The sequence below is a fragment of the Haliotis rubra genome, unplaced genomic scaffold (assembly GCF_003918875.1).
Source record: "Haliotis rubra isolate DU_JTF1 unplaced genomic scaffold, ASM391887v1 Scf57, whole genome shotgun sequence".
Classification (NCBI taxonomy): Eukaryota; Metazoa; Mollusca; class Gastropoda; order Lepetellida; family Haliotidae; genus Haliotis; species Haliotis rubra.
In genome coordinates, this window is record NW_025767268.1 from 991,010 (window position 1) to 1,016,973 (window position 25,964).

Here is a 25,964-nt window from a genome sequence, read left to right on the forward strand (position 1 = left end):
GTTCTTAATTTATCATTAAAGCTTGCTTTATAATCCGGACTCTCTCAAATATTGATTACGGACTTAACTAACAGCCCCGATAATTAATTTGCTATGAGAACAATGCTTTGTAATCCGGACATAGCTGACTAAAATAACAGTCCGTTCAATAAACATCTCCGTTACTTCTGTTCTCAATGGTTAATTAATTCTTTAAACACACATTATCTAATGTGATAAGACGCAGTGTCTCCGGTAACGGACCAAAGATGACTAATAATCCGGAAAAAATGTCGGTCCCAGGAAAGTCCATAACAGACAGATACCACTAGTACTGTAATTAATAAACAACCTCGCTCTAACCTGTGACATTTCCGAATTTGACAATTACCTCCGGTAAATACGTATCTTCTCATTTGTATAGAGGTGTGCGGGCATAAGCCAGTGTGGACGAAAGCCCCTCTATAGAACGGGTGACACAGGCTTGGTAGGATACGCTCATTTTTTCTCGAACGCCTTCTATAGTCACTATTAATAGTGATTCAAAAACACATGGTCATGATATAGTATCAATCGCCCCATCTACTTTGATTTTAGCAGAGTTTTCATATGGATATAAACAGATTAAGGTGCTGTATTTAGGTCACTCGTACTGTTTAGAGACGTAAGTATCCGAATTATACCTACCTGGCATCAGTAAATAATAAGAAGCGATCCCTTCCATATAATAATTGGTGTCATAAAGGTGCACTACATGAATGGATAAATGCACCGACTGCACCTTCCTAGCTTGAATTGAAATTTACCCATGCACACTGACGTCGTCAATACAATGGTAACACTGTCGTCACGGGCTGCTGCTCAGGATGAACGGATGAAGTGAAGGGGAAACACACTTGTATCAGCCCACGTCATTCGATGAGAAGAAACAAGGCCATCGGTATGAAGAAATATCTGCTGGAGGTGAAATCATCTGGTGGCTCCTTGTGCTTCGTATCAAAGCCATAATTTATTACATGAAAAAGCGTCGTGTGAAAAGAAGTGAAAAACAAGCCAAACGCATCCAGACAGATGTCAACAGACGTCATAGGCATGAAACGTATGAATCATGTGTATAGATTCACTAGCTAGCATGTGTATAGATTCACTAGCTAGCATGTGTATAGATTCACTAGCTAGCATGTGTATAGATTCACTAGCTAGCATGCGCCAGAAAAAGGACATTAACATGTCTCAGCTTGCAGTTCTTTTTTCCACCAATATTAATCCCCTTCCTTGCTGTGGAATCAAGTAAAATATCATTCCACAAAATGTTGCAGTTTGTGTCCACTTTTCAAACGTCTTTAGACATTTGCCCTTTCTCCAAAGATACCACACGTGCTAAAAGGTTGTTTGATTAAGATTTCAAAATTCAAGGTCAAGCAAACATTTGACAATTATTTTGATACACCCGCCGAGGAAATTTCTAAATTTGATGCCTGTAACAATTCCTTTTTATTTGGAATAGTCCCAACAGTTCCAATTAGTGTATTTTTCATGTAAACAATTGAGTTGCGTTTGCCTTCAGTTGGAAATGGATGCACCGCTGGTTCAGGATACGCTTATCTTTTCCCGAAAACCTGTTATTTTTTAAAAAGGTGAGCTAACACAAACTTTCTATCTTGTTTTTGGTTCGAACACAACGTGAGTCAGGGAGGCAGTTTCATCATTTGCTCCCGCGTTTTATCAAGTTTGATCTTCGTTGATGAGGAATGGTGTATCAAGACACGCATGTCCAGTAGAGATTCCACCTTCGTCTTTTCCAAAAAGCTTTGTCTTTACCATGTGGCCACACTGCATGTTCATCTTCTCTTCAGTGGCTGACCTGACAAAACAGAAACCATAAGATCCACTGAACACGGATACCTCAGAATAAAGATGAACTTGATCGCATCAAAACACGTGGACCCTTATTAATGTCATTCGGGACAGCATCACCATTACTATTCATCACAATTCATCATTAGTTTACCATCTTAAGTATTTCATCACAGTTTATCATTAGTTTACAATCTTAAGTATTTCATCACAATTCATCATTAGTTTACCATCTTAAGTATTTCATCACAATTCATCATTAGTTTACCATCTTAAGTATTTCATCACAATTCATCATTAGTTTACCATCTTAAGTATTTCATCACAATTCATAATTAGTTTAACATCTTAAGTATTTCATCACAATTCATAATTAGTTTACCATCTTAAGTATTTCATCACCAAATTCATTTCATCACATCAAACCAAACGTGTATCAGCATATCAATAAAAGACACATTCTGACACAACACAAAACTACCATAAAACTTGAACTGAATTCATCTTAGCCACAATTTCATTATCAGATCAGAGCAAATAAAATTCATCATCTGATCCAGAAGCTTACAGTCGCACAGACCAAGCACCACAGCAGACATTAAACATGGGTATTTCATCACACGACCACATTCAAATGTCAACGCTAAAGTATTACCAATCTCGAACGTGTGCCGAAACAGACCCTATCGGGCGATCAACGCAATTTTTCTGATCAAAGCAACATGTTTGAACGGATCACTAGGCTTTCGCGAATGGTCAGTCATGTCTTGTTCTTTTGGTAGCGACACACGTACCTAAAGAACATACACAACAAATATATTAACCGCATTAACACATCTTCATCATATCCACCATATGGTGTACCATGAGACACTCAACATAAGTAAATCATCTTACCGTAATTAATGCCTCTTTATTTACCCTTACTTATAACACACCTGTTCTACACTGATGACATCAGACTGTATGAACGTACTTCAATCCTACCAACGACACACGTCACAACAGACAATGTAGATACTTGAAGGCGCATGTTTATCTCCAACATTTAACTGATGACTTTCAATACTGACAGCATCGGCCAGCAGAAAGGGTGTCCCTGGCGTCGAGGATTCAACAAAACAATGTATGACTACATCATGTCGGTGGTCACATGTGGCATTTGTTGTATTCAGGGTTACAGTTTCTTAGTAAAGTGTAAGTTCTAGGGGTTTCTTTTTTGTTCTCCTAAATGTAACACATGATACATTGACTACATTCTCAAGGCATCGGACGTCTACTTTTTGTGGAAGCCTTGGTGCTTCAGTCGATTAGGTTCGCCACTTGCCCTGGCGATTATGTGAGTTACTTTGAGAGTGTGGGCTCAGATCCTCGATGGGCCCAATTTTTAGAATTTAACAAATTATACTCCCAAATCTATCGTATGTTACATTTGGCCACTTTCTGATATGCACTGTATGTTCATAGATTTCGCCAAACGTAGAATTAATTTTCACTTGGCAGAGGATTACACAGACTATATCCAGACTACGAGTTGCCTTACTCTGAGATTGTGGGTTCGAACACTCGAAGCAACTCAACCGCCCAAAAGTAATAGAATTTGTACTTAACTAAGAATCTGAAGCTAAAGTGTAACATAAAAATACACATCCATTGGTTAATTCAACAGAAAGGCATCAATGATTCGAAAAACCATACCAACCCAATATACACTCCAAATATCCCCAGTTCGCTGGTCACTTCAGATAGGAGTAAAGGTCTGCCAGGTGTGACGAGATAGTTCTTTTGTGCCTTTGGGAATATCCTCTCCATCAGGATGTAAGCATTCCTCTCTTTAGAATCCTTGTGTGTCTCCAGGAATTCTCTGATGTCGTCTCCATACAGGTTGTGTCCTGACAGGAGAAAGAAGACATATCACACACAGAAACGTTAGGCTTCTTTGATGGGCAATTTAGAAGTTAAGGTGATGAAGAATGATGATAATTTTATGAATATACAACTTCTTTATTTTGTGAAAGGTCATCGAAATACAACTTCTGTATTCTGTGAAAGGAGACGTTTCGACATAGATTCTAATGTCATCACTTGCTTGACAACGACATTAGAATCTATGTCGAAACGTCGCCTTTCACAGAACACAGAAGTTGAATATTATCATCATTCTTCTAGAAACGTTAGGCATCATCATTTGTCTGAATCTTATCAAGACAATAACATTTCTCACATTATTCATGAGTACAACCTAACATACCGGTGGGTGGTATGAGGGGGTATCTTGGCACACAACACATCCATTCTGTTTGTTTTCAGCAGTCATAAATAACAATGTACATAATTTATATTAAACGATAGATTCCTCTGAAATATGAATAGCATGGCATTTGGACACTGTCAAATATATGAGACAGGAGACTTACCTCCCCCTTCTCTCTGAGGCTTGAGGACGTACATGTCTGGGTGCGTCTTCCCCAACTCCACGGCCTGGTCCCCCTCTGGACCCTAGACACCACAGATAATGATACAAGAATACAAAGAGAACATTAACACCAATGGGTAGAAATATTGTGTTAAAATCATTATTACTAAATTAACTAAACCATTTATTCAGCAGTATACCAAGCCCAACTAAAACTATAATAGAATCTTTTCCAAAGAAATGTTATTAATTTGTTTGGAAATTTAAACCAGATAAAGTCAAGAGAGATACAATGTCACTACAGCCTAAGTATGGAGGCATAAGTGTACCAATATTAGAAAAAGTTATTGCGGCTCAGAAACTTTGTTGGATCAAAAGACTATCTGTTAGTAAGTCCAAATTGGCATGTTTCTTTTATGATCATTTAGCTGAGGCAAAAATAATAAATTTGGCTGATGCTTTCTATATAGAAAACAATATTGTCTAAAATATCCACAACCAGTTTGAAAAGAAACGCTGCCATTATATGCATCATATTTAAACTGTTGTGATAATATTGAACAATATGTTACGGATGTAATGAATATGTAAATTTGGTACAATAATAACATAACAATTGATAATAAGCCAGTATATTTTGCCCATTGGTATGAAAAAGGTGTAACATATATTAACGATATCTTCAACGATACAGGAAATTGGTATATTTCCATGAATTTATTCAAAAATATACTTTGAATACATACTTTTTAACATTTCAAGGGTTGAAACAATCTATCGCCCAATACTTACAAAGAATTAGCTTTAGTCAAATACAAGAGATCTCTCAAAAACCAATATTACCTTATAATATTTCTAAAATCAACAGTACTTCAGGTGCTATAGCAAATGGGAGCTTTATCTTAATAAACACATTACTGAAACAGAATGGATAAATTATAGTTTGATGGCAAAAAGATGTACACAAAGCAGTGACTTAAGATGGTTTCAGTTGAAGACTTTACATAATATTCTCAGCACTAATTGTTATTTATATAAGATTGGCTATGTTAAGTCACCAGCATGTTCATTGTGTAACGATCCAGCTGAATAAAGCAAATGTGCTTTGTAATTGTCAATATACAATAGATATATGGACAAAATTTACTGAATGGATTGAAGGAAAATGGAAAGTAAAATTCATTTAAGTGAAGAACATATATTATTTGGATTTAAAGGTAAACATAATAATCCTCTTAATGTGGTGATAATAGTAATCAAATATATGTTGTATAAATGTAGTAAGAAAGCAGTGAAAAACAATTTTATATGGTTTCAAAAAGAAGTATTAAAATATTATGAAATCTCAAAATTTATTGCTTTTTCTAATTGTAGCTATGCAAGTTTTCATTCTTTCTGGTCATCCTTCCATTTATTTCTTCGAAATGCTATAACTGACTGACTGTATATGTGCTTTGTATGTATGTGTACTATATATAAGAGATAATAAAACTACTCACTGTACACTTAAAATACTTTCAATTGGAGAACATAAAGCTGATGTAATGGAAATTGTAACATAAAATTGGAAAAAATGAGACATGAATGATACATAGAGACACAATAGATCGAAATCCTTATGATGTATACATCATACCAGATGTCTGTTAAATGTGTGGTGCTGTTCTGAACAGCTGATCGTATCGCCTTCGTTTATCACGTAAAGTACTCACCAGATCTAACCTAAACTGCTTCACAAATGTTGCTCGGATTCTCTTCACTGCAGCTGGGTCTTTCATGAATTGTTCCACTGATCCAGGTAGGGTCAACTCTTGTTGGATTTTCTTTGTCCCAGCCAGATGATATTGGATGGAGGGACATTTGATTGCCAATGAACGTTCAAGTTTTAGTCTTGCACCCCATTCCTTAAACAGTAATCAAATGTAATCAGATATTAATGAGTCAATTAGTAAAATATGTCTAAAACACTTTGTTATGTTTTATGTCTTGCTAAAGGAAATGCTAAAATCAGCATGATAGTTTCCCCCGCCGTTAATTCCTGATTCCAAGGGTCACACCTTGTAAAGATAACTTACCTTCACAACAGAAACACGACTGAGACAAACATAATGAGCTGGAGGATATTTGGTCCGAAACCACAACGTGGATACACACTATTATAAACATGCATATGTTATTGCTTGGCCCGTGTATAATATATAAGAAGATTTTCAACATTTGACAACGATACACAATGCATGCCACCTACATGATGTACATAATATGACGGTAGATATTTCAACGTGGAAGTACGACTTCCATCCACACGTACGTACGCGTATGCATACCTTATGTGTAGGAAATTCAGCTGGTGCGTAGCCAGCACGCAGATACACAACTGCCACTTCATCTCCGTCACTGTAGAAAGAAAGACATGATTTGTAATTGCCTCAACCAATGGTAATTTAAGGGTAGGGTATACAGTACGCAGAATATAGAAATGTGTATTATGTTTTACAGATTAAGATGAAAAATGCAGCTGAGAGGATTCAATCAGGCTGGTAAGGCTCATCATCAGCTCAGGGTCTTTGCCCCTCTACACGCAGCCCAGACAGCGAATGGGACATCTCCCAGGAAACGCTGCCAAGTCGAACCCACCAAGAACTTTCCGGAGAATATGTAGACTCCCCAACACTGCAGCCTTCTGCATTAACCAGAGTGTCAGAAGGGCTGTGCTCCCGGTGGAGAACCCGGGCACTCTCCTGATCTGCACCAAGAGATCAGGAGGTACTAAACCAAGGGCACTGAGAACACCTGGGAGCCTGACGACAGTGTACTTGGGATGCAAGCGAGACATTTCAAAGGCGAGGTCCGCAAATTTATCATGTTTTTCCTTAATCTTGCCAATCACATTCCTGTCAAAAGGGACAGAAAATTCAATGACATAAATATATTCATTGGCTTTATCAAAAGCACAAGATCAGGTTTGTTGGCAGGAATTCTTCTGAGGCTTTATTATTATTATTATGTTTTTACAGATTAAAGATTGTATGCAGCAGAGAGGGTTCGGGTGATCCTGGCACAGTCAGGCTGGTAAGGCTCATCATCAGCTCAGGGCCCTTGCCCCCTCTACACGCAGCCCAGACAGCGAATGGGACTTCTCCCAGGAAACGCTGCCTAGTCGAACCCACCAAGAACTTTCCCCGAGAATATGAAGACTCCCCAACACTGCAGCCTTCTGCATTACCCAGAGTGTCAGAAGGGCTGTGCTCCCGGTGGAGAACCCGGGCACTCTCCTGATCTGCGCCAAGAGATCAGGAGGTACCAAACCAAGGGCACCGAGAACAATGGGGAGCCTGACGACAGTGTACTTGGGATGCAAGCGAGACATTTCAAAGGCGAGGTCCGCATATTTATCATGCTTTTCCTTAATCTTGCCAATCACATTGGTGTCAAAAGGCACAGAAAATTCTATGATATAAATAAATTCATTGGCTTTATCAAAAAGGACAAGATCAGGTTTGTTAGCTGGAATTCTTCTGAGGCTGTATATGGGCCTATTCCACAGAAGTTTGAAAGCATCATTTTCCATGACGCCCTGGACATGTTCAGGGTCGTACCATGGATGGACCTCGGAGTCAAAGCCACAGGCATGTCGGAGACGGTAGTAAAAGCAACGAGCCATGCCATCATGTCGTTTAAGATATGCTGTTTGTGCCAAGGAAGGGCATCCACTGACAAGGTGTTGGACAGTCTCTGTAAATTCATTGCAAAGTCGACATTTCATGTTAATATTCTCTTTAAGAATCACATTTAGGCGATTACGAGTGGAAGTGACTGGTCCTGAGCAGCAAAAGGAAGCCCTCAGTTTCACATTTAAGACCAGCCGACTTCATCCAGGCGAAGGAGTCGGTGGGATTGCTATTCTGTTCAACACACTGCATGTACACACGATGCAATGGCTTCTCAGAAAGCTTCTCCACAAAAGACCGACTCTGGGCAGACTTGGTAAAGGACTTCACCTGGTTTACTCCCATCGCTGTACCGTCCAGCAGTACATTGCCATCAGCAAAGTCAACCTCAAATCTCAGATTCTGTCCAACAACCTTGGCACGCTTAAAATAGCTGTGGAATTCCTTGCTTTCATCATGAGTCTTCACATGCATCACCAGAGGATCATCCGATAAATAAATATGTGCAAAAGTACACAATAAAATTCTGTCATGAAGAGCCTCCACATTAATCAAACCCCGACCTCCAGAATTGATTGGCATGTATAAACGGTTAAGAGAGGAACGAGGGTGGTGGGCTCTGTTATCAGACATGATCCTTCTGGTCAGACGGTCAAGACTCTGGATGTCTTGTTTTGTCCAATCAACTACTCCAAAGGAATAGGAGAGGACTGGCACAGCAAAAGTATTGGTGGCTTTGACCTTGTTACGAGCATTTAGCCTGAGCTCCAGATTTTCTTTAAACGAGATTTATACTCAGCCCGAAGTTTTTCTTGAATCTGGGCATTCTGGAGCTTGTCTCGAACTTGCATTCCAAGATAGGTGTAGGCCTGATCTTCCACAAGATGCTCAATAACTCCTCCCCTTGTAACCTGACCGATCCATCATTAGTTACCTTGCCACGTTTCAAATGAAGAGTATTACATTTGTCGAGTCCAAATGTCATGCCAATATCATTAGAAAAGGACTCGACAAGGAGAACCTGCTCTTTCAAATTGGAATCTCCTTTGGCAAGGAGTTCGATGTCATCCATGTAAAGGAGATGAGTAAGAGGTGTTGGGGATCTGTGCTGAGGAGGTCCGGGATGGTAACCCTCCTCTTTATTGAGCAGAAAGCTCAAAGGATTTAGAGAAAGACAAAAAAGCAAAGGACTAAAGGAATCCCCCTGAAATATTCCCCTTCTGATTGGAATAGATTCCGAAGTCTGCACCTGCCCTTGTGAGTACATCTCAAGTTGAGTCGACCAGCAACTCATCAAAGACTTGAGTAAATCAAGTAGTCGCTCAGGGAGGTCAATACAATGAAGAGACTTCAGAATCCATTCGTGAGGGACAGAGTCGTATGCTTTTTTGTAGTCAATCCAGCACATGGAGAGGTTGCGGTGATAAGTTTTAGCCTCTTCCAAAATCATTTTCTGTACAAGAAGTTGATCCTTGCACCCCCAACATCCCTTTCTTGCTCCCTTCTGCTCTCTGTAAATGATATCATTGGAAGAGCAGTAAGATGACACGAGGTTTGTTAAACACCCTGTGAATATTTTGTATTGTGTATTCAAACATGTGATAGGGCGGAAGTTTTGGGATCAGTCAAGTCTCCTTTTTGGGGAGAAGTATTGTGCGACCTTTGCAGAACCATGGAGGAACATCACCTGTGTCCACGAGAGTATTGAAACAGTGTAGTAACGGTGTTTGGACACAGGGGAACAGTTTCCAATACCGGTTTCGAATGCCATCAGGCCCTGGAGCTGTATTAGATTTGGACTTTTTTATAACACTTTTCAGGCAATCTGGTGAGATGTAACAGACAAACGACCTAGTTACCTTCTCATGCATTGCATGGTCATAATCACGGACCCATGTTGCCTCAAGGTTACAGTTGCCGGGTACAGACCACAACTGTTTCCAGAACCTTTCATTGGCATCCATGGGAGGCCGTTTGTCATGTTCACCATCACCTTTGTTTTCAGTTGCCTGTAGAAGTGTTTTTCATTGGTTCTAAAAAGTTTATTTTGTTTTGATGAATTTATTTTCTTTTTCCCATTTTTCTTTCTTTCAGTCCAAACCTTTATTTTGGCCTTAAGGGAATCGACAATTTGGAGAAGTACCTTTTCTTTGTTGTCTTGTATTGTAATTGTAATTTTCTCCAAATTGACTTTTGCCGTTTTGACATTGGACTCCCTGATGATCTTAACTTCAGGCACAGTTCTATCCAGGAAATGTATTTTCTAGTTTCCGTTAGTTTTACTTGAAAACGGTTTTTCTATATTATTATTATGTTTTACAGATTAAAATTGTATGCAGCAGAGAGGGTTCGGGTGATCCTGGCACAGTCAGGCTGGTAAGGCTCATCATCAGCTCAGGGCCCTTGCCCCCTCTACACGCAGCCCAGACAGCGAATGGGACTTCTCCCAGGAAACGCTGCCTAGTCGAACCCACCAAGAACTTTCCGGAGAATATGAAGGCTCCCCAACACTGCAGCCTTCTGCATTACCCAGAGTGTCAGAAGGGCTGTGCTCCCGGTGAAGAACCCGGGCACTCTCCTGATCTGCGCCAAGAGATCAGGAGGTACCAAACCAAGGGCACCGAGAACAATGGGGAGCCTGACGACAGTGTACTTGGGATGCAAGCGAGACATTTCAAAGGCGAGGTCCGCATATTTATCATGCTTTTCCTTAATCTTGCCAATCACATTGGTGTCAAAAGGGACAGAAAATTCAATGATATAAATAAATTCATTGGCTTTATCAAAAGGACAAGATCAGGTTTGTTGGCTGGAATTCTTCTGAGGCTGTATATGGGCCTATTCCAGAGAAGTTTGAGCATCATTTTCCATGACGCCCTGGACATGTTCAGGGTCGTACCATGGATGGACCTCGGAGTCAAAGCCACAGGCATGTCGGAGACGGTAGTAAAAGCAACGAGCCATGCCATCATGTCGTTTTAAGATATGCTGTTTGTGCCAAGGAAGGGCATCCACTGACAAGGTGTTGGACAGTCTCTGTAAATTCATTGCAAAGTCGACATTTCATGTTAATATTCTCTTTAAGAATCACATTTAGGCGATTACGAGTGGGAAGTGACTGGTCCTGAGCAGCAAAAAGGAAGCCCTCAGTTTCACATTTAAGACCAGCCGACTTCATCCAGGCGAAGGAGTCGGTGGGATTGCTATTCTGTTCCAACACACTGCATGTACACACGATGCAATGGCTTCTCAGAAAGCTTCTCCACAAAAGACCGACTCTGGGCAGACTTGGTAAAGGACTTCACCTGGTTTACTCCCATCGCTGTACCGTCCAGCAGTACATTGCCATCAGCAAAGTCAACCTCAAATTTCAGATTCTGTCCAACAACCTTGGCACGCTTAAAATAGCTGTGGAATTCCTTGCTTTCATCATGAGTCTTCACATGCATCACTAGAGGATCATCTGATAAATATATATGTGCAAAAGTACACAATAAAATTCTATCATGAAGAGCCTCCACATTAATCAAACCCCGACCTCCAGAATTGATTGGCATGTATAAACGGTTAAGAGAGGAACGAGGGTGGTGGGCTCCTGTTATCAGACATGATCCTTCTGGTTAGACGGTCAAGACTCTGGATGTCTTGTTTTGTCCAATCAACTACTCCAAAGGAATAGGAAAGGACTGGCACAGCAAAAGTATTGGTGGCTTTGACCTTGTTTCGAGCATTTAGCTCTGAGCTCCAGATTTTCTTTAAACGAGATTTTATACTCAGCCCGAAGTTTGTCTTGAATCTGGGCATTCTGAGCTTGTCTCGAACTTGCATTCCAAGATAGGTGTAGGCCTGATCTTCCACAAGATGCTCAATAACTCCTCCCCTTGTAACTCTTGACCGAGCCATCATTAGTTACCTTGCCACGTTTCAAATGAAGAGTATTACATTTGTCGAGTCCAAATGTCATGCCAATAACATTAGAAAAGGACTCGACAAGGAGAACCTGCTCTTTCAAATTGGAATCTCCTTTTGGCAAGGAGCCTCGATATCATCCATGTAAAGGAGATGAGTAAGAGGTGTTGGGGGATCTGTGCTGAGGAGGTCCGGGATGGTAACCCTCCTCTTTATTGAGCAGAAAGCTCAAAGGATTTAAAGACAGACAAAAAGCAAAGGACTAAAGGAATCCCCTGAAATATTCCCCTTCTGATTGGAATAGATTCCGAAGTCTGCACCTGCCCTTGTGAGTACATCTCATGCTGAGTCGACCAGCAACTCATTAAAGACTTGAGCAAATCAAGTAGTCGCTCAGGGAGGTCAATACAATGAAGAGACTTCAGAATCCATTCGTGAGGGACAGAGTCGTATGCTTTCTATTATTATTATTATTATTATTATTATCAAAATAGGTATTGCTGAGATTTTGTTTAATGATTATTTCTTGATTTGGGGATTATAACCTGTAATATTGACAAACATTTGTTTGAAGTTTCAAGTTTCAGCAATGTCTTATAATCCCTCAAACATAGATTTTTTATGTCACGTTTCCGTGAACACTTTAAACAAATATCACTGGAGATATTTTGCAATATGAAAGTGAGCTACAATAATGGTTTGACGGATTCTGTAAGTTGGTGATCAACGCATCTTAATAATGCGACTGTGATCTTCCATAACGATCTTTCAGATACTTAAACTTGTTCTCAGATGATGGGAAGGTGAGCTACTGAAACTATATGTCTGATGGAAGTACTTTGTGATCACGTACACCAACAGTCTCTTATCTTCTGTTAAGGAGGCGCCGTTGTAGATGTCCAGGTAAGTACGACGTAGAACCCGAACCCCAGGGTTGAGAGAGAAGACCTTGAACTCCAGGTGCCGTTGATCAAATATGTTTGACTCGGTCTCACGCACAACAAAGAGTATGGCGGCCCTTGGAAAATTAAAAACAAGTGACTAAATGCACCAGAAGCATTTTAAAAAGGTTCAATGTTGTGCCTACTGTTTCGAGACAATAAAAGTACCTCTCAAAAGAGAGTATGTTAGCTCTCATCATTGATGGTATTGTTATTTATGCCAGACTTTCACAAAGGTATATGATGTCACCAGTGTACGACATTTAGAGCACTTACTGTTTCCGTCCATACAACTCCCCCACGCCTTCAGTAAACCCCAAAGCTGTTCCCAGAGAAGAGTCGTTATCCTGACCTAGTAGAGACACTTTCAGTACTTCTACATTACTTGTATCAGAAAATCACTCCTTTTCAATCTAATGTGATTTGATATAATGTCTGTGAGTATTCATTAAGGGTATATTAATTTTACAAATGGAGATTTATTCATTCATTCATTCATTCATTCATTCACACAGACAGCCTGGCTTAGCTATGGGATACCTGAGTACTAGGCATGGTGCAAATCATGCCAATCTTGTCTGGTTTCTCCAGATCACCACGTAACGTGTAACCTACTCACCACCTCTTTATTGTAATGCTTCCCTAAAATGTCAAGGGTAAACCTGCAAAACAAAGTCATTTGAACAGCGATGTCCAAAGTTCAGCTTTAGAATAGCAGAATCTGAAAATGTGCTTGTAATATTTGTCAAGTTTATAAGAGTGTATATATATAAAAACTAAACAGTATTACCCCTTAAGGTAAATGAGTGAGTGAGTAGATTATTAAACTGATTTAATAACATTTTTATCTACAGGTATCATTGATGTTTTGTGCGAAAGGACCCGTGAAGATCCGGTTAGAATTGATCTTCAGTGACCCATGTTTGTCGTAACAGGCGACTAACGGATCGGGTTCGCTGACTTGGTTGACACGTGTCATTTTATTCCAATAGCGTAGATCGATGCTCATGCTGTTGATCACTGGATTGTCTGGTCCAGACTCGATGATTTTATAGACCGCCGCCATAGCTGGACTATTGCTGAGTGCGGCGTAAAAACTAAACCTTCAATCAATCAATCAGTTGTGCGAAAGTGCAGCGAATCGAACCAAGAACTAGGAGATGAAGAGCCACCGCTTACATACCATTAGCCTCCTAATAGATGAAAGATTGGTGCTGACAAATACAATGTAATCAAAATACGTTCCAAGCGCTAGACATACCATGTCTGTAAATGCATTGATACCCTCAATGAAATGAGCGTAATGAAATGGCGGAGGAATAACAACACACAGGGGGTGCCGTTGTACAAAGCGATCTTAGCGTAAAGGGGTAACAAATCCACATACCTTAATCTACAGAGGTAATATCAGACAAGGACCCACCTGTGCAGGTGAACTAACAATGATCCAAGACTGCCTGCACCTGCTGCTATTGTGTTGATCTCAACCTGCTTTTAATCTGGACATGGTCAGGGTCCTGTACATCGATCATGAAGTCGTTTCTGAACAATCCCAATGACAGGGGCTGAAAATAGGAAACACTTTAAGACTCTTTTTGTTTTCTTTCGACTCCTCCAGAAAGTGGCTAAAATCTACTTAGCAGTTCATGTGTTAATAGGTGACATGAAGTGCCAGAAATAGACAAGAACAGATCGAGTATCGTTTCAGGATACAAAACAAATTCATAATCGAGTATATTTTTGTAGATGCAAAATATTAAGACCAGAGACTAGGAAGTTTCAATATCCACAGAGACACATTACATAGGGTGTAAAATGCCAAATAGTGAGGAAAGTTATTTGAACGGACAGCACCGGCTGTTGTCGATTAATGAACATCATCTCCCTGTCCTCCAGATAGCACTCCTACACATACACGCGCTACATATGAAGGAACGTGTTTGTTGCCTGACACCTAACAGTAACCCTTCTGCAATACCACGTCGGTCGATACAGTCTGGAGGGACAGTCATTGGATAAGCAACATCAGCCTGAGACAAATGTTAGAAATACTACCAATATTTGTTGAAGAGCATATATACCTGAGTGTATCCCTCCTCCCTCACTTGAGTGTAGATCTTCCACAACCCTTGTGTAAACTCATCAACCTCCAAAACACTGAAAATGAGGGTCAAGACACAAGATACCAGAGACGATAAGTTCATTAATGAGAACATTTCCAATGATAACTATTGCAGGAGCATAGGACACCAGAATGAGCAACGTATACATACATACATACATACATACAAACATTTGTATAGCGCCGATATCCAGTACAACTGCTCAAATGTGCTTTGTTTTCCCTCGATCATTGGATGTCCATCACAACGGCACATCGTATTTTCAATATACTTTATTTCCCTCATTGTAAAGTGCATTTTCTGCTGATAATTTTCAATTCCTCGATATTTAGTGTGATACTTTGTTTTTTCAGTGTAAAGAAATAATTTAGATGGGAAATTACTAGTATATCAAAATTATATGTATTTGATTAAACCAAATATGATAGATATGCGTAGTTATCGACAGGGTAAACTTCACAAACATAAAATCAATTTTTTTGCCCTTTTCTGTAATAATAAATGGTACCTTCCTGCGCTTCCTTTTAGCATCAGAACATTTTTTATCAAAGGATGAAAGCTTCTTTTAAGCGTATACATGATTTTGGTGATTTTCTGCATTAACACATTTCACTGCACAGGTGGTTCATGCCACTTGAAAATCCTTAATTGCCGCAAAATGACGGTTTTTCGAAAAACATTTAATAAAATGTCAACTTAATCCTGCAACGGCTTTGACCTTATAGACGCAATTCTGATTACTAATTGGATTGTTAAACAGATAATGGAAGGCAGCTGAGTACACAAATCATTTTAGGGGATTTCGGAAAGATAGTTCCGAAATCTGACTTATTATTATTATTATTATTATCAAAATAGGTATTGCTGAGGTTTTGTTTAATGAATATTAATTCTTGATTTTGGGATTATAACCTGGAATATTGACAAATATGTGTTGCAAGTTTCAAGTTTCAGCAATGTCTTATAATCCCTTAAACATAGATTTTTTTATGTCAAGTTTCTGAGAACACTTTAAACAAATATCACTGATATATTTTGCTATATGAAAGTGAGCTACAATAATGGTTTGACGTATTCTGTAAGTTGGTGATCAACGCATCTTAATAATGCGACTGTGATCTTCCATAACGATCTTTCATATACTTAAACTTGTTCTCAGATGATGGGAAGGTGAGCTATTGAAACTATATGTCTGATGGAAGCACTTTGTGATCACGTACACCACCAGTCTCTTATCTTCTGTCAAGGAGGCACCGTTGTAGATGTCCAGGTAAGTACGACGTAGAACCCGAACCCCAGGGTTGAGAGAGAAGACCTTGAACTCCAGGTGCCATTGATCAAATATGTTTGGTTCTGAGTCACGCACAACAAAGAGTATGGCAGCCCTGGGAAAATTAAAAAACAAGTGACTAAATGCACCAGAAGCATTTTAGAAAGGTTCAATGCTGTGCCTACTGTTTTGATACAATAAAGTACCTCAAAAGAGAGTATGTTAGCTCTCATCATTGATGGTATTGTTATTTATGCCAGACTTTCACAAAGGTATATGATGTCACCAGTGTACGACATTTAGAGCACTTACTGTTTCCGTCCATACAACTCCCATGCCTTCAGTATACCCCAAGCTGCTCCCAGAGAAGCGTCGATATCCTGGACCTAGTAGAGACACTTTCAGTACTTCTACATTACTTGTATCAGAAATCACTCCTTTTCAATCTAATGTGATTTGATATAATGTCTGTGAGTATTCATTATGGGTATATTAATTGTACAAATGGAGATTCATTCATTCATTCATTCATTCATTCATTCATTCATTCATTCATTCATTCACACAGACAGCCTGGCTTAGCTATGGGATACCTGAGTACTAGGCATGGTGCAAATCATGCCAATCTTGTCTGGTTTCTCCAGATCACCACATGTGTAACCTACTCACCACCTCTTTATTGTAATGCTTCCCTAAAATGTCAAGGGTAAACCTGCAAAACAAAAGTCATTTGAACAGCGATGTCCGAAGTTCAGCTTTAGAATAGCACACTCTGAAAATGTGCTTGTAATATTTGTCAAGTTTATAAGAGTGTATATATATAGAACTAAACAGTATTACCCCCTTAAGGTAAATGAGTGAGTGAGTAGATTATTAAACTGATGTAATAACATTTTTTATCTACAGGTATCATTGATGTTTTGTGCGAAAGGACCCGTGAAGATCCGGTTAGAATTGATCTTCAGTGACCCATGTTTGTCGTAACAGGCGACTAACGGGATCGGGTTCGCTGACTTGGTTGGCTACGTGTCATCGTATCCCAATAGCGTAGATCGATGCTCATGCTGTTGATCACTGGATTGTCTGGTCCAGACTCGATTATTTATAGACCGCCGCCATAGCTGGACTATTGCTGAGCGCGGCGTAAAACTAAACTCAATCAATCAATCAGTTGTGCGACAGTGCAGAATCGAACCAGGAACTAGGAGATGAAGAGCCACCGCTTACATACCATTAGCCTCCTAATAGATGAAAGATGGGTGCTGACAAATACAATGTAATCAAAATATGTTCCAAGCGCTAGACATACCATGTCTGTAAATGCATTGATACCTCAATGAAATGAGCGTAATGAAATGGCGGAGGAATAACAACATACAGGGGTGCCGTTGTACAAAGCGATCTTAGCGTAAAAGGGGTAAAAAATCCACATACCTTAATCTACAGAGGTAATATCAGACAAGGACCTACCTGTGCAGGTGAACTAACAATGATCCAAGGCTGGCTGCACCTGCTGCTATTGTGTTGATCTCAACCTGCTTAATCTGGACATGGTCAGGGTCCTGTACATCGATCATGAAGTCGTTTCTGAACAATCCCAATGACAGGGGCTGAAAATAGGAAACACTTTAAGACTCTTTTTTGTTTTCTTTCGACTCCTCCAGAAAGTGGCCAAAATCTACTAAGCAGTTCATTTGTTAATAGGTGACATGAAGTGCCAGAAATAGGACAAGAACAGATCGAGCTTCGTTTCAGGATACAAAAACAAATTCATAATCGAGTATATTTTTGTAGATGCAAAATATCAAGACCAGAGACTAGGAAGTTTCAATATCCACCGAGACACATTACATAGGATGTAAAATGCCAAATGGTGAGGACAGTTATTTGAACGGACAGCACCGGCTGTTGTCGACAATGAACATCATCTCCTGTCCTCCAGATAGCACCCTACACATACACGCGCTACATATGAAGGAACGTGTTTGTTGCCTGACACCTAACAGTAACCCTTCTGCAATACCACGTCGGTCGATACAGTCTGGAGGGACAGTCATTGGATAAGCAACATCAGCCTGAGACAAATGTTAGAAATACTACCAATATTTGTTGAAGAGCATATATACCTGAGTGTATCCCTCCTCCCTCACTTGAGTGTAGATCTTCCACAACCCTTGTGTAAACTCATCAACCTCCAAAACACTGAAATGAGGGTCAAGACACAAGATACCAGAGACGATAAGTTCATTAATGAGAACATTTCCAATGATAACTATTGCAGGAGCATAGGACACCAGAATGAGCAACGTAAACATACATACATACAAACATTTGTATAGCGCCGATATCCAGTACAACTGCTCAAATGCGCTTTGTTTTCCCTCGATCATTGGATGTCCATCACAACGGCACATCGTATTTTCAATATACTTTATTTCCTCATTGTAAAGTGCATTTTCTGCTGATAATTTTCAATTCCTCGATATTTAGTGTGATACTTTGTTTTCAGTGTAAAGAAATAATTTAGATGGGAAATTACTAGTATATCAAAATGATATGTATTTGATTAAACCAAATATGATAGATATGCGTAGTTATCGACAGGGTAAACTTCACAAACATAAAATCAATTTTTGCCCTTTTCTGTAATAATAAAATGGTACCTTCCTGCGCTTCCCTTTTTAGCATCAGAACATTTTTATCAAAAGGATGAAGGTTTCTTTAAGCGTATACATGATTTTGGTGATTTTTCTGCATTAACACATTTCACTGCACAGGTGGTTCATGCCACTTGAAAATCCTTAATTGACGCAAAATGACGGTTTTCGAAAAACATTTAATAAAATGTCAACTTAATCCTGCAACGGCTTTGACCTTATAGGCAATTCTGATTACTAATTGGATTGTTAAACAGATAATGGAAGGCAGCTGAGTACAAATCATTTGGGGGATTTCGGGAGATAGTTCCGAAATCTGACATTAACATAGAGTAGTACAGTTTCTGATGTGATGAAAGATAATAATCTCTAACCAGATCAGGCCTACAGTCATTGAATAATGATAGTTTGTTCTTACTTCTTCAGGGCATTTTCCAGGAAGTTGTGATCATGGGCTACTTTATGGATGAGTGTGTTGAAATCCAGCATGCAGTCCACGGCCTCCTGGAAGCATGTCCGGGGCACCACGCTGGGAAACAGGGTAAAGGGATAATGCTGAGTCAGCATTGTTCCATCTTGTCCTCGCTGTTCAGACTGCATACAGATTCCTGTCAGTTTGAGAGGGTAGTCGAATGAGACTAAAATGTTCAAAGCATATGTAAACATATGAGCTGGATCCACAAACCCCAATTGGACAAAACAGTTTCACCAGCCGTTCAAGCAGTTTTCTCGATTTCAATATATTCATTTAGCATTAATTTGACTGTACCATTTGCACGCTAACTTGGGAAATGTGTACATGACCACTTCCCGGCAAATCGATCTTCTAGTTTTCCACCTTTCCCTTCCAGGTATAGGTACGTAACGTGGATGTAAACTTTTTACCCATTACCTCAAGGGTATGTATGTGCCGTCCTCTACCTACCTGCTGAGACTCCCAGAGCGCAAATGTGTACAAATACTATCATTGTCTATAAACCCTTTATCGGGACATCTACGTTGTTTTCTAGTACCTCTGAATCACAAATGTACCTTTCGTGAAAGCAAAAGCCTTTGCTTTGTCCAACACTTCGTTAAGTCTTTTCTCGTCCACAAGAAACTCGCTCCCCAAGCAATCGACCATGTTTGTCTTGTTCCACTGGTTATCTTGATGCTTGAAATTACTGGAAATTACTGGAAATGTTTTTGGCGATTATGGCATGTTACAATGGATATGAAAATGGATATGATAACACCGATGATTTACAATTAACTTTCTTGAGATTATATCATGTATAAGGAACAACCAGTTACAAACTAGAAAGATAATTATTTCCTTATACAGCACCTTGAATTGCCAGAATCTGTCATTCATACTTTTAATAGGTAGAATTTGTAACTTGGCCATTCTGTCTTGTTTTGGTGGTTATTAGTTCAATTATGGTGCTGAAACTTGTTTCTTGGTTGCGATATCATAAATAACTTAAACATAAAATGTCTTGTTTACACGATGTTTAATTGTACTTTAAACGTTCTAAACTGGTTATGAGTATTATCAATACAGAATATGACAGACATGAGGACATTTTCCGATTTCACGCATCTGTAACACAAATGATCTCCGATGCAATTCCATAGTATTTTCATGTACTACGTGTCTGTTTCAAAGTTGATTTTCCGTCTGCATGTGTTTGTTAAAGAGAGAAACGCGCATCTTTTGCAAACACCTGTCCAGAGCTGTAGATAACCATTTGGGTCATTGAGTTATGTCGCATTAGTTTATCTCAATTGGGTATCCTGATTTTACTATGAGTAACCAAATAAATTGTACCCACCTCACTCAAACTCAATTGGATACTTTGCCATTTTCTAATAATTGTAAAATTATAATAAGTGAGTGAGTGAGTGAGTTGAGTTTTACGCCGCACTCGGCAATATTCCAGCTATATGGCGGCGGTATAAAATTATAATAAAGTTTAAATGTTGGTTTATGTGTTTGTTATCTATGTTTGATCTGTAATATGAGAAACGATAAGAAAGTCTGCAAGTTGCCAAGATCACGTGTTGAAATAGAACTTCTCAATATACCGCAGTTATTTTATCTCTCCACGGGTTCGCAAGTTTAAGGTCACATGCAACGTAAAACACAACTTTGCAGATTCTGATACCTTTCGGTATGGACTTACCGAAACAAATCATCAAAACTGCAAATTCAACATATAAAGTTGAAAAATAACGCGATGAAAAAAACAGCGCGAAATCGGAGTTCAAACGATTCAATAATTTTCCCCCAGGCGCTTGGAACACTAGGCAGGTGTGATACTTGTACAGAGGACATGTTATGATGATGTTGATTGCAAAATGTCATACACAAATTATGAGCATGTATTTACAAAACCCAACATCTATGTATATACACACACAATGAGCCGTGAGGGCATCTGCAAATGAACCAGCCGTTACACTTGAGTGCACACCCACCCGCTCTGACTGGGTTCGGTATCCCGGCTGCTTCGTTTCTTGGGAAGTAAACCCTAGTACAAAATATTGCACTTTGGATTTGCGATTGTACGCTTATAATTTTGCTTATATGTTTTTTTCATAATCAGCAATGTATATTATATGTCATGAATAAGTGATAATTGTGTTTTAATTATGTATGATTTTTGGGTTGCATGTGACCTTTACGATTTGACATTATTGCGTGTACGCATGTAAGATCAATTTTTTTTAGTATTTACACAAAAAAGTAAGCGTACTTGTGCACAATAGGAATTGAGTTTTCACATAAATATTTGCGTAATTTACGCAGATACGCAGCTTATCTGTACTTCTGCCTGTCGCAATAATTTGATTGTGATTCATAAACACATGCAACTGATGGAATCGCACAATCGATTCTGCGTTTAGCAGGGGTCTTTTCGACTATTACGCTTTCTATTTCTTCTTCCTAAATTTCTTTTAAGATGATAATATCGGTATACAAGAGAAATTGTCTATTTACATGTATTTGCAAGACGTATTGTCATCAGCATTCACTGAGCTTTCATAACCCATGAACTGTGACTTAAGTTCGACTCGGGCGTATACATTGCTATCCCTATATGCATACGTGTGCATACAGCGTACCATGTAAAGGTATCACATACGTATCAACAATGCATATTTAATCACGAAAATCATCAAATTCAAATAGCAGTTTTACGGAGGAATGTTACATGCTGGGTAATCGAGGAAATGTGTTTGCATGTGTACAAAACGTGTTGTGTTATGGACATTTTCATGCATACCTTCACAACAGGATACCTCAAAGAAGACATCCTTGCAGTGGGCTGTTTACAAGGATATTTATATGTGTACAAGGGTAGATGTTGACTTACCTGCAGCGCTTAGTAGAGACGGGAATCGCTGAGGATGAAACCGAACGGCAATGACATACACACATGCACAGTGAGTCATTCGACAGTTAATCCCAGTGTCCCATGGAACGCGTGATTTCCTGAGTAGTCCGAAGTTGGCTCGTGATAATATAGAGTAGATTTTCTCGAATTGAAGTTAGTTATATTTGAATATTATGTTAAATACTTGAATGTAACAACAACTCCGTAACATTAACAGCTGACACCATAACTTACTATTAGCAAACACCATAGCACATAACTACTAGCAAACACCATAACTACTAGCACACATCTTAACTACTAGCACATCAGATCAGCTAACTAGTGATTTACCAAACATCTTAACTACTAACAACTTAAATACTACCAAACATCTTAACTACTAGCAAACAGCACAACTACTAGCAAACAGCTCAACTACAATGTATTAGCAAACAGCATAACTACAACCAAACATCTTAACTATAGTATGTCCAGAAATTATTGAGAATGATAGGAATATGTTTAATTGGATTTCAAGTATAAACAACCTTGACCAGCTATCAAGTGCTTGGTTTCATTCAACAGAGACAACTCCGTTAATCCTTGTTCATTAGTTTGTGAAGAGTTATCCCCTGCTAGCAGACGATTTTCGTGATCCTTTGATTTAGAAATAAGTTGATTTTAGAGTATTATAACAAGGACATCAGATCAGCTAAAGTGATTTCAAGTAGAACAGGCATCCCTTTGTCCACTGTCTATCGTTTTTTTGAAAAATATTGCAAATGGATATGGCATTGAGCACCAGGGAGGCGCAGGTAGGCCAAGAAAATTGACTGTCGGTGACAGGAGGCGGCTTAGTATTCTTGTTTCTAAAAACAAACGAAGGAGTTTAGAAAACTTAAGGCTGGATATGATTGATAGAGGAACTGTGGCTGTCTGTAAGGAGACAATTAGAACTAAGCTGCATGCAATGGGTTGGCAGAAAAGTCGAGGAATTCCATTACCGATCATGAAACCTGAACAAAAGGAGCGAAGGTTGAACTGGTGCTTACAGCATAGAAATTTTAACTGGGACAATGTGACTTTCTCAGATGAAATTCTGTGTGGCTGTTTCCTAATACACTGAAATTCTGGACCAAACAAACTGAAAAACCTTTGTATCAGCGCCCAAAGTACAGTCCGAAATTTAACGTGTGGGGTGGCATATCTGTGTTAGGGGCAACGTCCCTCTGTGTATTTGAAGGGAATATGAACAGTGAGCGGTACACAGATATTCTCGAGGGACATTTACTTCCATCTGCTCACGTGTTCTATGGAAATATTTGGATTTTCCAGCAGGACAACGACCCAAAACATCGTTCAAAGCATTCACAGGCCTGGTTTCGGACCTAAAATATGACATTATTAGATTGGCCTAGCTATAGCCCTGACCTAAATCCAATAGAAAATGTTTGGGGACTTATGAAGGAGTGTCAATAAGAAAAATCTGACAAATATTGCTGAAATGAAAGAAGAGGTGGTCCGATATTGGGACAGCATGGACCACGACTTTCTAACTTCTTTGAACAGTAGTATGCCCCGCCGCATTGAAGCCTGCATTGCTGCCCATGGTGACTTGACAAAATACTAACTGTTCACCTGTCTTTGAATCTGGAGTTATGTTCTGCTAATATTCACATTTAATACGTGAGTAATGAGTGCAATGGTTTTTTTAAATTACAATCTTTAAATTCTCAATAATTTCTGGTTGTACTGTACTAGCAAACAGCATAACCACTAGCAAACATCGTAACCACTGTAGTCTGTTTGCAGTGAAAACGTACCGATGAATGTCACTTTAAACCAAAAAGTAAAACAAATAAAGTAAAATAAAGGGAATTGTTTCACTGTTCCAACTACTGCGCTTACCCCCTTGTAATACAAACCAATAATAGCCATGTGAAACTATGATCGTTTGTTGAACAACTTTTATCCTAAGTCGAATAAAATTCAGAGATTTAAATGTTCAATTGGCAAGGTAAAATCATGAGGATTCGCAATCTTAATTTCACTTTATTTGATTTACTTTTTTGTTTGAGGTGAAATTCATCGGTACGTTTTCACTGCAAACAGACTATAGCAAACAACATAACCACTAGCAAACAGCATAAGCACTAGGAAACAGCAAAACTACTCGAGAACAGCATAGCTACTAGCAAACTGCCTAACTACTAGCATATCACGGTTTTGTATAATTATATAATAAAAGTAGAATCAGGCACGTATAAATTATGATATATATACTCATGGAAACAAATAAGGGAACACATGAAAGTACAAGTGTTCCTTTATTTATTTCCTGAATTTCACCCACAGTGCAATACATACCTTGTGAAGAAACCTGGAAAAGAATAAAGGAACCTTATTTATTTCCATGAGTATGTTTGACAATGCAACATAAACACAGGCACTGATTCCAGGCAACCAAAGGCAGATCACCATAGTAACTTACTATTTGAAAATGGATTTGGATACTGTTTGATTGCTTAAGATGTTAGAAATATTGATGTCTTTCCTTATGAATTCAAACAACGTGTTCATGTCATAACTTACAGACAACTTACAGGAAGACACATTGGGCAAGATCCAGAAAAGCGATTATGTACTGTCATTACTGTCAACACAATGGAGACGACTATGTGGAAAATGAATACCAGATAACTACCTCCAAAGTACTACCTTAATCCATGCAAAACAAATAGCATGAACCTGATGAGGAAAAGCAGAATAACAATTACATTTTGTTTTCAAATTTATTTATTTATCTTTCTATATGAATGTGTGTGTGGAAAGGGTTTTGTCGCATTTTTATGCGCATCAACAATGCATATATAACCACAAGAATCACCAAAATCAAATACCAATTAGACAGAGGAAAAATACTTGCAGTGTAATCAAAAGGTTCAACACATCTGCATGTGTACAAAACGTTATGTGTTGTGCACGTTTTCATGCATACCTTCATAACAGGATACCTCGAAGAAAATACCCTTGCAGTAGGCTGGTTACAAGGTTATTTACAAGGGTTACAATGGTAGATCTTGTCTTGGGCAATGTGTGTCGAACGCGATCAAATATAGTCCTGAGTACAGTCCGACCTCTGTACCATTACACATCCCTTTTGTTGGCTCGTGATATTATATACTGGATCTTCTGTTTTTAAGGGAGTGAAGTCACATCGGCAGCGGGCACTCGTGAAGAGCAGGCTCGTCGTGCTGACTGCCGGGTAAGGCTAATAAATTTAGCTCTTCCCCCGTGTGAACCCGGGGTAGGATAGGACCACAAGCCCTTTCCGTAACCTCCAAGAAGACTCGTTCCCCTCTCGATGCTTGTTATGTGCGAAAATACAACAAACCAATCAGAACGCGCGTAATGATTGCCGTGCTTTGATAAAAATAATCCCGAGTACATTACGTCATAGTTTAAAAATCATTAAAATGCATATCGGCATATTGAAAGTACAAAGAACACAGTTAAGAAAATTGTGTTGCCTCATGTGTAGTCTTTTGTAAGGATAATGCCATTGATGGTGAGATATTTAAATACACGCACGTGCGCTTGTTTACATAACGGCTCTCATGGGTCCGGTTGACTTTCTTTCTGACGATCTTCCGGGGTTGTTTTGCAGATTGTACGTGCGCTTTCCACCATTTTTAGGAAATAAGATTACAGATCGTCTTATGTTGTTATGAGTGAGTGAGTTAATATTTAATGTCACATCGACAATAGTTCAGCCATAT

At 39.1% G+C, this 25,964-nt stretch overlaps 1 protein-coding gene and 1 long non-coding RNA gene across 9 annotated transcripts; both read right to left on the minus strand.

Moving 5' to 3' along the window:
• Nucleotides 1–259: 259 nt before the first annotated feature.
• On the minus strand, nucleotides 260–25,538 carry LOC124254240 (glutathione synthetase-like). 8 transcript variants are annotated; one of them, XM_046688142.1, is made up of 16 exons: nucleotides 25,184–25,538; nucleotides 24,553–24,565; nucleotides 22,183–22,210; nucleotides 19,856–19,992; nucleotides 19,242–19,431; nucleotides 18,293–18,368; nucleotides 17,637–17,776; nucleotides 16,836–16,878; nucleotides 16,479–16,552; nucleotides 12,686–12,850; nucleotides 6,580–6,649; nucleotides 5,965–6,156; nucleotides 4,254–4,335; nucleotides 3,539–3,728; nucleotides 1,693–1,843; nucleotides 260–1,065 (listed from the first exon to the last, which is right to left on the minus strand). In XM_046688142.1, the coding sequence occupies exons 1-15, from the start codon at nucleotides 25,187–25,189 to the stop codon at nucleotides 1,705–1,707; spliced, it is 1,545 nt and encodes a 514-aa protein (XP_046544098.1). In that variant the 5' UTR covers nucleotides 25,190–25,538; the 3' UTR covers nucleotides 260–1,065; nucleotides 1,693–1,704. The 8 variants fall into 8 exon arrangements, with proteins under 8 accessions (XP_046544098.1, XP_046544097.1, XP_046544101.1 ...); XM_046688141.1 differs by lacking the exon at nucleotides 24,553–24,565 and having other exon boundaries at nucleotides 19,856–20,011; XM_046688145.1 differs by lacking the exon at nucleotides 24,553–24,565 and having other exon boundaries at nucleotides 25,184–25,225.
• Nucleotides 13,049–14,267, minus strand: LOC124254251. The gene is made up of 3 exons (XR_006892427.1): nucleotides 14,197–14,267; nucleotides 13,393–13,435; nucleotides 13,049–13,125 (listed from the first exon to the last, which is right to left on the minus strand). It is a non-coding gene; the product is annotated as an uncharacterized LOC124254251 (long non-coding RNA).
• Nucleotides 25,539–25,964: the final 426 nt, after the last annotated feature.

Excerpts from the sequence above, each read along its gene's own strand:
- LOC124254240 (XM_046688139.1), bottom strand. The coding sequence starts at position 22,261 with ATGACTCACTGTGCATGTGTGTATGTCATTGCCGTTCGGTTTCATCCT. Across the intron at positions 16,879-17,636 it reads TTGTTAGTTCACCTGCACAG|GTTTACCCTTGACATTTTAG; the intron begins GTAGGTCCTTGT and ends TTTGTTTTGCAG. Across the intron at positions 16,553-16,835 it reads AGCATTACAATAAAGAGGTG|GTCCAGGATATCGACGCTTC; the intron begins GTGAGTAGGTTA and ends TGTCTCTACTAG.